The sequence below is a fragment of the Rhinoraja longicauda genome, chromosome 31 (assembly GCF_053455715.1).
Source record: "Rhinoraja longicauda isolate Sanriku21f chromosome 31, sRhiLon1.1, whole genome shotgun sequence".
Taxonomy (NCBI): domain Eukaryota; kingdom Metazoa; phylum Chordata; class Chondrichthyes; order Rajiformes; family Arhynchobatidae; genus Rhinoraja; species Rhinoraja longicauda.
This window is the reverse complement of record NC_135983.1, coordinates 7,118,592-7,133,054: the sequence shown is the minus strand read 5'-3', so window position 1 is coordinate 7,133,054 and position 14,463 is coordinate 7,118,592. Positions and strand designations below refer to the sequence as shown.

At 41.1% G+C, this 14,463-nt stretch overlaps 1 protein-coding gene across 1 annotated transcript in view; it reads left to right on the top strand.

The window, feature by feature from the left end:
* LOC144608385 (olfactomedin-like protein 2A) overlaps positions 1-7,080 on the top strand; it is a 41,013-nt gene extending 33,933 nt beyond the window's left edge. The window contains exons 6-8 of the mRNA XM_078426097.1: positions 2,549-2,770; positions 3,942-4,127; positions 4,521-7,080. Of these exons, the coding sequence (XP_078282223.1) occupies positions 2,549-2,770; positions 3,942-4,127; positions 4,521-5,122 (1,010 nt within the window). The 3' untranslated portion in view covers positions 5,123-7,080. The remainder of the gene's footprint in view (positions 1-2,548; positions 2,771-3,941; positions 4,128-4,520) is intronic.
* Positions 7,081-14,463: the final 7,383 nt, after the last annotated feature.

Genomic DNA, 14,463 nt, shown 5'->3' with positions numbered 1-14,463 from the left:
AAGGACACTTAAAAAAAACAATATTCTAGTTAAAAAAGCCCTTGAGTTCATCAATGAGGTTTTCGATGATCAAATACCACCCACGTTGTGTTACATTTAGAACATTTCTTGTTTACTTACAGCTTTCCAAACTTGTTAAGTTTATGTTGCTACAAAGCGTGTTGACTTGCACATTTCTATAAACAAGAAATGAAAATGCCAGAAGCGGTGAGTCGCTCACGCGGCATTGTGGGCAGGGAGAAAATGTCAATGCTTCACGTCACTGACTCTTCCCATAACTGGAAAAGCGGAAGATAAATAAACTCTGAAAAATGTAGGGGGATGTGGAGTCCAGGAGGAGATAGCAAATTGTCTTGTCTTGCACCTTTTTGGCATGGATGCTACATGCCAGGTTTACTCTGTGCTCTGGCTCATGTTGCACTCAGATGTGATCTGCTAAACACCTACAAATGGAAGTGAACATTATGCCATCATCAGTGATCATTCCCATTTCTGGCACCATGATGGAAGGAAGGTCACTTTTAAGTTCGGAAGGTGTTTAGGCTTTCCTGAGGAATTCCAGCAGTAATGTCCTAGGGCAGAATGATTGATCTCTAACAACCACAACCTTTTAGTTGTTGAATTTTTTTACTACTGCAAGGCTGGTTTTAATTACTTTTAAAGGCGGACCCCAACTATTCCTTCCATTCAATCACACAACTAAAGTGTACTCGGGGAAGAAAAAGAAATTGTGTTTGGTCATTCGATGTGGTACTGAAATTACTTTGCATCTTCTGGAATGTTGTCCCATTGAGCCAGATTTCAAGGGTACAATCTCTACCCCATTATCTCCATGTTGTGCTAACCTGACCCTATCACTTTCCACACCTTGTTTTATCAACTCTATGCTTGTTCCAGCTTTTAGTTACAGTTGAACTAAACAAGGCACGATTTGTTGATTTACACTGGAGAAAATATTTCTGAATATCGTGAGTGAAAATTCTTGGAGATAGGATTTGTGAAAAATCCAACTATGTTAACTCTGATCTGTTGATTTCAGTAGAATCTTACAGCACACAAGATCATTTGGATGGTTCAGCAATCAAATTGCCCTGGGACCATCCACCTCAGTTCATTATCATCTACAAATGCCCACTTGGGGATCGGATAGAAACTGATCAAACAGCATGTACAACAGATTTATATCGGGAAAGAGGCTTTCAGCCATTAATATGAAATAGAGTCGAGCTGAAACATCCATTGCCCTTTTAATATGGAAACTGCTGGAGACTTGACACACCCTTGATAAAACCCATGGAGCTGATTTTGCGAATGGGGTGATTCAAAACTGTTATGCATTCCAGAACTGGAAGTATATATAATCAAGTAGTATAAGAAAATAACTGCAGATGCTGGTACAAATCGAAGGTATTTATTCAGAAAATGCTGGAGTAACTCAGCAGGTCAGGCAGCATCTCAGGAGAGAAGGAATGGGTGACGTTTTGGGTCGAGACCCTTCTTCAGACTGATGTCAGGGGGGCGGGACAAAGGAAGTATATATAATCAAAATAAATTCATGATGTTTATGGAAAAATTCTAATCCTTGGAGAAGATAAAACTGAATTAGATGTTTTGAAATTGTAACGTGACTGAAGTTGCCATCAGATGATGGTATCATATCATATCATATATATACAGCCGGAAACAGGCCTTTTCGGCCCACCAAGTCCGTGCCGCCCAGCGATCCCCGCACATTCACACTATCCTACACCCACTAGGGACAATTTTTACCTTTACCCAGCCAATTAACCTACATACCTGTACGTCTTTGGAGTGTGGGAGGAAACCGAAGATCTCGGAGAAAACCCACGCAGGTCACGGGGAGAATGTACAAACTCCTTACAGTGCAGCACCCGTAGTCAGGATCGAACCTGCGTCTCCGGCGCTGCATTCGCTGTAAAGCAGCAACTCTACCGCTGAGCTACCGTGCCGCCCTTGGGGAGTTTCATTGGGGAGTTTTCCTGTCTTTCTCAGTTCACAATTTTCAACCCTTTTAACTTAATAATTTGAAGTATAGGCAACTGGAATATAAAACCTCATCCAGTACATTGCAAAGTATAATCATAGAAGGAGGTCATTCAGCCCATCATATCAGTCAGTCAAAAAACAGACAAGGTAAATCCACCTTCCAGCAACGTGTCAGGACCCCCAGCGGGTCAGGCAGCATGTCTAGTGTAAATGTGATTAGGGCTTCTGGCCAGAAGCCCTAATTGGCCAGTGAACTCTACACCTACAAACACCTACAAACCCTTTTTGGCCAGTGAACTCTACACCTACAAGCAATTATTTCAATGCTGAGCCTGCTGATTTTTTAGTCCTCTGTTGAGGCAGTGTGCCCTTCTTACTTTCTCTATCAATTAAGGAAATAATTTGCCAGAAAGAAAAACCGTCTCTGGACTGTGAAAGTAAGACTAGAAATATATATCATATAAACTTGCATCCTTCACTGGTGACACTTTGTGCTGGAAATGGATCCAGATTGATTAATGTTATTAAAAATCTCCTTCAGATAGTTCATCGAGAGGGATGCCTCGTTCCGAGTATCAGGAGTCAAAGGTGGGAGAGAAGGCTCAGAGTTCTCATGAATCTGAGGGAGGTGACAGGAGCACAGAGAATTTAACCACAGCATCGTCCTCCATCTCCAGCAGCCCAACCACCACAGCTGCCCCTGGCACAACTACCACAGAGACCATCAGGGAGCCAACCCCACGCTCCCCCAGGCCAAATAAAGGTACATTCACAGAGTACTAAATAACAATCAAACAATTTAACATTTTTACAGATCGGAATAGGGTCAAACACATATATGGAACAGGTTGCCCGAAGAAGTAGTTGAGGCAAGTGCAATAACATTTAAGTCATTTGGAGAGGTACATGGATAGGAAAAGTTTAAAGGAATTTGTGTCAAACGCAGGCAAATGGGACGAGCTTGGAGGAGCAATTTGGTTGGCATGGAGGAGTTGGACCGAATGGCCTGTTTCCATGCTCTATGATTCTGACTCCAAACTGGATTAAATCGTGACATATTTTTGACATCTTTTTAGTTTGTTTTAATTTGTTTTGATATTTTCCATGACTTGAATATATCATATGGGGCAAGGCTAGCATTTACTGTTCATCCCTATTTACCCCCAACATGAATGACTTGCCAAGCTATTTTAGAGGGTATTTAACAGCCAACCGTATTGTTAAGTATGGAATAGCAAGGGCTGTGAGACCAGACAAGATTCCAGATGTAAGATCTGCCCTCCAGAACTGGGTGTGCATCTTGCAATTAGTGGTAGACATGCAACCAATGCGGCCTGTGCAAAACTTGCACAGTACTCCCAGATGTGGTCTCACCAATGCCCTATTACTGAAGCACAACCAGCCTACTATTCAGTTTATGTTCCTTAACAATAAATGATAACATTGCGTTAGCATTCCTAGTTCCTTGTTGTGCTTGTATACTCACCTTTTGTGCCGGAAGATACCCAGATCCTTCCGAACCTCAGAGTTCTTCATTTTCTCACAATGTAGATAATACACAGCACAATAAATTTCCATCAGTCCATCTGTTAAAATACAATGCAATTAGTATAAATGAACCGAGATGTCTTTCCCAATGAAATAATGTGTGTGCATTGCAAATGGAACCACATTTTTGAAGCATGATTCATTGGGTTTACATTGCTTCTTTGTACAATTAGCACAATAAGCAGACAAAGTTCAATGTGTTGCCGCTATTTCCGCTCCCACCCCATTCAATAACACTGTAAACATTGTTCAATTTAATACTTATCATTTCCTGTCCCAGTACATTCCGAATTAACAATTTGTAGTTGAAATGTGCCGGGTAACTGTTCCACCCTACAATGTTTCTCACAGTCTGAGACTCATACTACTATTCTTTTTATCCAAAGTCAGGGAAGGTGAGTGTTATGGGACATTGTCAATGATCGAACCACCTATCAAACACCATAGTTATGGCCGTAATGAGGGTGCCTGGATGAAAGATCCCGTGGCAAAAGACAACAGGATCTACGTGACCAATTATTACTATGGAAACAACCTAATAGAATTCAGAAACCTAGAAAACTTTAAACAAGGTGAGATGTAACACATTTTAAAATCACAAGAGGTGTAACAGACATATTCTTGATACTAATGTTTTGTGTCAATTGTCATTTTAAGATAGTGCTTCTGAATAGATTACTTTAGCTTGTTAACTGGTTTGCTTGAAAAATAAAGTGTACTTACGATTCAACCATGCAATTTCCATTTTACTTTTTACCATGTTTTAGATCCAGTCTATGTACATGCTAAACGTTGTTAGTGCAAATTGGGTTGGCTTCATTCCCACATACCAACAGAGTTTACTCACTGTTTGGCTCCATCAAGCAGATTATTGCAAGGATCTGATTTCTAAGTATAGATTTAATTTGGTTTTGAGTGAACACACCAATATTTTGTTTTAATTCCCTTGTCATCTTTTCCGATAGGACGATGGAGCAACTTGTACAAACTTCCTTACAACTGGATTGGAACAGGCCATGTTGTTTACAATGGGTCATTGTATTACAATCGGGCTTTTACCCGGAATATAATTAAGTATAATATTAGACAGCGATTTGTGGCAGCCTGGACACTGCTTCATGACGTGGTTTATGAAGACACTACACCATGGAAATGGAGAGGACATTCAGACATTGACTTTGCTGTTGATGAGACTGGCCTCTGGGTCATTTACCCTGCCTCGTACTATGAGTACTCCCAGAATGAAATCATCGTCATCAGTAAACTAGATCCGAACGATCTTTCAATGAAGAAGGAGACAACGTGGAAAACAGGCCTCAAACGTAATTCCTATGGTAACTGCTTCATCATCTGTGGTGTTTTGTATGCAGTAGATACCTATAATGAAAAAGAAGGCCAAGTATCTTATGCTTATGATACTCACACGGACACTGAGGTAAATCCACAGTTACCCTTCATCAACGAGTACACTTATACCACTCAGATTGACTACAATCCTAAAGAGAAAGTTCTGTATGCATGGGATAACGGTCATCAGGTCATCTACAAAATAATCTTTGCTTTCTGACTTTATACAGAAACATGGCCCATCACAGAGCACTTTTTATTTGACATATTTTGATCATTTATAAAGAATGAGAATTTGCACTTGGGCTGATAGAGAGGTTTAAATGGATAACAATGCTTGTCATAAACGATCCTAAATAGTAAGTTTAGAAATTGCATGATGATTTATGACTGATCATTCTACATGGGCACAATGTAGGACTGGTAAATATTCCCCCTCCTACCAACTAGTATTTTTTGCCAATATGTAAAGATTCTCCGGTTGTACGGGATGTCATCAATAAAATACATAATTGAGATGTGCTGCAGGTTAAACCAGCAGACCAATGTTATTTCTTCAACTACATCAAATTGGCAGGCTGCTTTTTTGAATTACCACCAAGTGTTGCAAAATTGAGTCAATAACGTCCACACAACACTTTGATTATAAGTATAGTGATTATAGTCAAAGCATATCTGATTGACCGCATTTCTTGAAAACACAAATAATATACATAATTTAAAAATTAAAAGCCCCACTGCGAATTTTAGATGCCTCAGCGGCAATGCAAAATAGGCCGTGAGAGGGGTTAGAGGCATTAATTACAGGGACAACACGATTTTCCTTTGCAATGGGATCCAGGGGGCAAGCTGTATATTGAATCTGCTACTGCCCATATTGCACCCAGCTGAAATTGAAACTTCATCTCCTCTGAGTTTGTGTTAATATTACTGTGTCAAAAATTGCACTGTATACCTAACCTTGTTTTGCAATTTGCTGGATAGTGTGAAGCTAGGGCTACTCCTAAATGCTTCACGTACTGTACTCTACTGCATTTTGATTAGAAAAAGTACACATCATATATCTATGTAAACAACATGCAAATAGACTTTGATTTAAGGATTTACACAGGACACAAAGCTGTTTCTGAACATAGAACAGATTTAAAGTAATACAAGAAACACAAAATATATCTTTTATTATAGTCACTTCAGAATAATTTTAACATTCTTGCCTGAGCATTGCATTTGGAGGGCTGAAAAGAATCAGGCACAAGCAAGTCATTTTGCAGGTCAAAGTAATATTGCATAGTCTAAAATATCAAAAGATGCTATGAAATGAATGACTTAAGTTGGGGCATTTTGCCTTAGCTATTGCTCGAGCCATTATACTCACAAAAATCCGAAAGCCTGATGTTTCAATTGTTGTCTGAAAGAAATATTGTAGACCAGTTGAGAACTTGTGTTATGCCTATATATATATATATATATATACACTCCTTACACTGTCAGTGCATAATGTTTGTGCTTTGTATGGAAACACTATCGCCTTTAGTAACTGATGATACAGCATTTCACTAATAATGTAATCAAAAGCAGAGCTCAGCCTGCAGATCTCCTTATTTACAAAAGGGAAGGGAACGTGGCCATGAGTGTGATGAGTTTTATTTCCCAAGAACTGAGAACATGATTATAAAGGTACTTTGATAAAAAATAATTCAAAAATCAATCACACTTTTACTTGGTTTGGACTTATTTACTTTGTGTGGTACAAAACACCTTATCCCACTTGTCGATGACCACACTGCCGATCTGGAGTAAATGTCAGCGAGCTTGTGATTTATTATTTTTTGCCTTGCATGCATTGTTCATCTGAATTCACAAATACACTTCCTGGATGCTGTGTCAAATTAATGCAGACAATAAATTATCATATTATTTTTAATATGTAGGCCATGGGAAATACACATGCATCACAAATTGGTCAACGGCAGCACATATCAGGAATAGCAGCTCATTGACAGATGGCAAGCTGATTGCCTACTGTTTAACAAAAGCAAATCACACAAGTCTTATAAAACAAACAGCCATACTTTTTTCAACTATCATTACAAATATCGGTCCATGGTTTACTTTGGTGGTCTTCGTGGGTTGAGATTGGCTGAAGCTTTTGATTATGAGCGTACATTTAAAAAATCACTAGAAAGAACCTGGCATTTCAGATGTATTGCTGGAGTCTTCAATATTTATTAGTTGTCAATAGCTATTCGATGAAGATTAAAGTCTCTGTTTGCAGACGCTGAGCCTGAATTATAAGGCAGACTTGTTTGTTTGCCAATTTCATTCTGAAGTTGAATTGTAGGATACATAAACAATTCAGCTTGACTCGGTCTCTGGTTTTTCCTCCCTTCCATTGGCAAGTGTCCCATTTCCGCTTGATGATCCTTGCAAATGAGATTTGGAAATTTTAGACTTTAACCATAGCCTAGAACTGCAGCGTACTTCCACTTAGCTGGCATTAATTCTGTTGAACTTGGACTTTTGCTGAATTTAGCAAATAACTCATACAGTGCAACCAACAAAGATAGCAGCAATAAGGCAATTCTACATTTATTTATTTTTTAGATGAGTACATTATAAGTAAGGCCAATATTGATTGATTATCCCAAAATATTCTTGAGAAGATGGTGGTGAGCCATGTTTTTAACAAATCTGGAGATGACGCCCCAAAAATCTGTTGTGGAGGGAGTGCAGAATTTAATTCCAAGCAATGACGAATGACGAGCGATATATTTCCAAGACAGACTGAATCATGACTGGGAGAGGGGCCTACAGGTGATGGTTTTTACGTGCTTTGTGGGTCATAGAAAGGCAGAAGGAGACGAGTAATTCATTGCAGGATTCAGAGCCTCTGATCGGTTCTTGGGCCACAGTGCTTAAGCGGTTGGTCCAGTTGGGTTTCTGGTCATTGATGACAATGTCATTGAATATCTGGGATCGGCTCTCTTTTGCTGGAGATGGTAATTGAGATTTGTTTCATACAAATGTTACTTACCCATTCCAAGATGTGTTTTGATCATTTGTACTAGTATAGGTTTTGATGAGGAACTGTAAATTAGATATTGTGCAATCATCTATGAGCATCCCCATTTCTGATCTTCTGATGAAGCAGCTGAGAAATACATTGTCATAAATGTTTATTCCATCCACCACTGAAATGCCTGTAACTCTGACACGAGGAATTCATGTACCAATGTTCTGGAGCTGGGACCTCCTAAAACTATAACCATCATTCATTACGTGAGGTATAAATCTATAAGTATATCAGGAGTGTGAGAGGGTTGCCAGGGTGGGATCTACAGTGGGTTGACTTAATCAGAGTGTGGAGCCTGATGTTGGTGCAGTCTTAAATGAACACTCCTCATCTGCATTCACCAATGAGAAGGACGGCACGGTAGTGCAGCGGTAGAGTTGCTGCTTTACAGCGAATGCAGCGCCGGAGACTCAGGTTTGATCCTGACTATGGGTGCTGTACTGTAAGGAGTTTGTACGTTCTCCCCGTGACCTGCGTGGGTTTTCTCCGAGATCTTCGGTTTCCTCCCACACTCCAAAGACGTACAGGTTTGTAGGTTAATTGGCTGGGTAAATGTGAAAAATTGTCCCTAGTGGGTGTAGGATAGTGTTAATGTACGGGGATCGCTGGGCGGCACGGACTTGGAGGGCCGAAAAGGCCTGTTTCCGGCTGTATATATATGATATGACATGGAAATGAGTGAGTTTAAGGAGGGAAACTACCCAAGCTTGTTATGAGAAGCAAGCAAAGAGATAACTGGGGCCCTGACAATAATTTTTTTAATCTTTATTAGCCGCAGGCGAGGCCTAGAATATTGGACAACGGCTAAAGCCATTCATTTATTTCAGAAGGGCAACAGGGATATTCCAGGCAACTACAGGCAGGCGAGCCTTATGTCAGTGATAGGGAAATGATTGGAGAAAATCTTAGGATATAGGATTTATATATACATTTAGAAAGGCATGGCTAATCAGGGATAGTCAGTGTGGCTTTGCAGGAGCAAAATCGTGCCTCACAAATTTGATTGAGATTTTTGAGAAGGTAACTAAGAAGATTGACAAAGCAAGGGTATTAGATTTTATCTGTATGGACTTTAGTTAGGTATTTGACAAGGTTCTGCATGGTAGGCTGGTCAGAATGTTAAGGCACGTGGGATCGAACGTGTACTGGTTCTTTAGATCCAAAATAGGCCTGAAGATACGAGACAGGGGTTGGGATGGAAGGATGCGTTTCTGATTGGAAATCTGTGACCAGTGGTGTCAACAGGTTCTGGGACCTTAGATGTGATATACATTAACGATTTGGATGTGAATGTAGAACGTATGATTAGTTACATGAAAGATGCTAGCGTTTTGGATAGTGAGGAAGGTCATCCAACATGTAGATCCAACGGAAAGTTGTGCGGAATATTGGCAGGTGGAATTTAATCCAAACATATATGAGGTGATGCATTTTGGGAATGCCAGATAGGGTGTATACAGTCAATGATGGATGGGGCAGTTTGACTGGAATATTGATGAACAGAAGGACCTTGGGGTTAAGTCCAAATTTTCCTTAAAGGGGCTGCACAGGTAGATAACGTGGTAAAGAAGGCATATGGCATGCAAGCCTTCATAGGTTAGGACATAGAATATAAAAGCAGGAACATTAAGTTGCAAATTTACAAAACACTGGTTAGACAGCACTTAGAGTTCTGTGCGCTGTTTTGATTGCCACTCTCGAAGAAGGATGTGATTGTGCAGGTAATGCAGTGGAGATTCATCAGGATATCGCCTGATTTGGAAGACTTTAGTTGTGGGGATAGGTTGGGCAATCCTTGAGGCTGAGACCCTGATCGAGATGTGTAAAATAGAAAGAAGCTGATTTTCTATATTTTGAAATAAATACAGGTATTGTAATGGAACTGGGCTAGAGGTGTGGCTGGTTTTACAGCACGTCTTCAGAAACAAGGGCAGGATTTTATCCGGCCCATAGCCTTTGCTGCCTCTGGTGATTTCTGTCATTTCCTGGTTTCACCGGAGTGAATCAAATTGGCTAAAGACTGTCTTCCACACTGCCAGAGACCTCAGGTGGAAGCTCAGATGGATGAGTACTCAGCAGTTCTGAATGAACATGGTTGTGAATGCTTCCGCCATGTCTCGAGCACTCACACACCACCCTCTGTCATCATTGAAGATGGGGATGTTCTTGCAATCACCTTTTTCAATTAACAGCTTAAGTGAGCACTAACATTCACAGCTACTCGAGACTTCACAGATTTTTCATTATTTCACAATTATTACATAAGTTAGCTCCCACAACATTAGGAAATAAAAACTGGAAATGCTGGAAACATTTGTCAGGTTAGGTAGCACCTGCGGAGAAAGAAACAAAGTTAATGTGTTAGGTCGATGAACTTTTATCATTCAGAAGGATCCTAAGTCTATAGGTGGGCAGTGCACCGGCTTTAATCATGAACCCGGCACTGAATGTTCTGGACTGCTGCTTCATCCAAAGCAAGAAAATTGATCCAATCCTAATGCTGAAATGTTAGATGTCATAAACTAAACTACTTCAACACTTTTTCAGACCGAAGAAGGGTCTCGACCCGAAACATCACCCGTTCCTTCTATCCAGAGATGCTGCCTGTCCCGCTGAGTTACTCCAGTATTTTGTGTCTGTCTTCGGTGTAAACCAGCATCTACAGTTCCTTCCTGCAACTAAAAGCCCGAGATCTCTTAGGGACTTCTTCACAACAACAGTGTCATTCTTGACTACACAAGGTAGATGGTATGACAGATGTAACTTGGGGACCTTAGTACTGGAGCACATACATGTATCAGGATGTTTGAGCCACATCCTGAAGAACCACCTGGAAGGATTTGAATAGTTGCACTCAAGTCAATAGATGCAAGGCAAACACCAGATAACTAGCATGAATTCAGTGGAACCCTAAAGGCATCATGATTTCTGATCATGGGAGTCAATAGGAAATTCAGCATTGACTGTTGAGTGCTGACTGTTCTGGAGATGAATGTGTTAGCATTTTCCCTGAACCTCTGTCATTTGACAGAACTCCATTAAGTAAGTAGGGAGTTGCAGGATTTTGACTCTGAGGCCATGAATGAAGACTGCCTAGTCTGATTTAGAGGGAGACTAGGAGATGTCTGTGTTCCCAACTGAGCTTGCTTATCAAGGTATTAAAGGTCATATGTTTGTGAACTAATGTCAAAGAAGCCTTAGAAACCTTCCACAATGCCTCCTATTGCTGATATATAATGCAGTCACAGTAATGGTGTTGAGTCTCTTGAAAGCTGCTTTCTCATAAAATTATTTGAATATGTGATGTTTATGAAACATGTGGCACCACTTATATTTAGCACAAGAAACAGAAGCCCAATCATTCAGGAAAAGTTCATCGAAGGTGCTACTGACTGACACTCCTTGGGCCAGGCATAACCTTCCTTGCAGGACCCATTGTACTGGAGACCTTCGCTCTACGGCCTCACAGTGAGGCAGCATGGGCCAGAAGACATAACCACGTCCGAGCTGTCTTAATGGTCTGCATAGCTAACTGATGTTGAAGACGTCTTTCATTTCTTTCATTCTTTAACATTCAGAGACATGTAAAATATTTAGGTATTTTTTAAAATCCAGTTGAAAGTAATATAGCAATAAATGTAATTAAAATGTATTAATCTGTTGCACATAAATTAAAAACATAAAAATAAAGTGAGTTAAGGAAAATAAATATTAAAAGCACACTTGAAGTTAACTTTTTAGAGACGGCTGGTGACCCCATTTAAACAAATGGACTGGCATTAGATTGATTGGCCAGGTGTGAAGTGCATCGGACCTTTCAGCTCAGTATGTTCAGGAACCACTGCTGGTCTCAGCTCTGTGTCCAGCAGAGAGTGGGGAGCAAAGTTACTTGAGGAACAAGATGGACCACTCTGTTGAAATTTTAGTAGGCAAAACCCGCAGTTCGCTATGCCTCTCGCAGTGTAATCAGTGTTTTGGGGGAACAGTATGTGTGATGATACCATTAAAATGCAGAATATATCTCATCAATCAATTCACAGATTTTTGTTATTTTTCTTTTAAAATGTTTCTGCAAGTTTCTGCCTACTAAAATGGCGCCATGACTTACTACGGTATTTAGGGTCGAGTGGTCTATCTTGCTCCTCTAGTACCTTTGGTGGGGAGCCTGACCTGCAAAGTATTTCCAACTTCTGCAATGCAATGTGCAAACAGGAAAGTTGAAGCAGAGTTGAACTTTAGTGCCCGAGTCAGACCAAACATCTATAGTCCATTTCAAACTACATATCATTTGCCATGTGTGATAACACTGGTATTTAAATTGATTTGGGTTAGTGTTTACATTTGCTACAATAATTAATCCATTATCGCAGACACACTAAAAGAGATGATTCGTTTTTCTTGACCAACCACCTTAAAGGAGAAAACTGGTACCTCACTCAGTCTATCATAATAGCATTTTTAGTGCATGACAATAGACAATAGACAATAGGTGCAGGAGGAGGCCATTCGGCCCTTCGAGCCAGCACCGCCATTCAATGTGATCATGGCTGATCATTCTCAATCAGTACCCCGTTCCTGCCTTCTCCCCATACCCCCTGACTCCGCTATCCTTAAGAGCTCTATCTAGCTCTCTCTTGAATGCATTCAGAGAATTGGCCTCCATTGCCTTCAGAGGCAGAGAATTCCACAGATTCATAACTCTCTGACTGAAAAAGTTTTTCCTCATCTCAGTTCTAAATGGCCTACCCCTTATTCTTAAACGGTGGCTCCTTGTTCTGGACTCCCCCAACATTGGGAACATGTTTCCTGCCTCTAACGTGTCCAACCCCTTAATAATCGTATACGTTTCGATAAGATCTTAATAATCTTATACGTTTCGATAAGATGGAACCATTGAGCGAAAACAAGACTCAAAGTTCAACAGTTAAAACTTGATTTCTCCGTGTGAAGCCATTTTATTTTGTGTCATTATCCAACCACTAGAGGGAGATTAACAACTAACAACAGCTATTAAAGTCACTTAATTGAACTGAATTGAATTGAATAAATTTTATAAGCCAAGTATGTATACATACAAGAAATTTGCCTTGGTGCTTTGCTCGCAAGGCGGCACGGTAGCGCAGCGGTAGAGTTGCTGCTTTACAGCGAATGCAGCGCCGGAGACTCAGGTTCGATCCTGACTACGGGTGCTGCACTGTAAGGAGTTTGTACGTTCTCCCCGTGACCTGCGTGGGTTTTCTCCGAGATCTTCGGTTTCCTCCCACACTCCAAAGACGTACAGGTATGTAGGTTAATTGGCTGGGTAAATGTAAAAATTGTCCCTAGTGTGTGTAGGATAGTGTTAATGTGCGGGGATCGCTGGGCGGCACGGACTTGGAGGGCCGAAAAGGCCTGTTTCCGGCTGTATATATATGATATGATGATAACAACACGATATACAGTAGACAATTAAAAATAAAACATTACAATTTAAACATGTGAAGAATATAATAAAATACCAGAGCAAAAGGAAGCTAAACTTTTGGCTGTTGAGTAGAGCTACTGCTCGTGGAAAAAAGCTGTTTTTATGTCTAGCTGTGGCTGCTTTGACAGTCCGGAGTCGCCTCCTAGAGGGAAGTACTTCAAAGAGTTTGTGGCTAGGGTGAGAGGGGTCAGAGATGATCTTACCCGCTCGCTTCCTGGCCCTTGCAGTGTACAGTTCGTCAATAGGAGGAAGGTTGCAGCCAACAACCTTCTCGGCTGATCGATCAATGTATTGCAGCCTCCGGATGTCGTGCTTGGAGGCTGAGCCAAACCAGACCATGATGGAGAAGGTGAGGACAGACTCGATGATGGCAGTATAAAACTGGACCATGATTGCCTGTGGCAGATTGTGTTTTCTCAGCTGCCGTAGGAAATTACATCCTCTGTTGGGCCTTTTTGACTGTGGATTCGATGGCGGCCTCCCATTTTAGGTCCATGGAGATGATAGTTCTAAGGAACTTAAATGACCACAGATGTGACTGTGGTGTTGTTGATGGTGAGTGGGGGGAGGGGAGGGGGAGCGCTCCTAAAGTCCACAATCAGTTCCACTGTCTTAAGACCATTGAGCTCCAGGTTGTTGTGATGGCACCAGGATGCCAGCTGTGTCACTTCCTGTCGTAGGCAGATTCCTCCCCATCCTGGATCAGTCCAATCAGGGTTGTGTCATCCGCAAACTTGAGAAGCTTGACAGAGGTGTTTGTGGAGGTGTAGTCATTGGTGTAGAGAGAGTAAAGGAGAGGGGAGAGTAAGCAGCCTTGCGGTGCTCCTATGCTGAGGGTCTGCGGGTCCGAGATGTGCTTTCCCAGCCTCACATGCTGCTTCCGGTCTGTCAGGAATTTGGTGATCCACTGACAGAGGGGTTCAGGCACAGTCAGCTGGGAGAGTTTGGAGTGTAGTAGCTCTGGCACAATGATGTTGAATGAAGAGCTAAAATCCACAAACAAAATCCTTGCATAGGTCCCCTG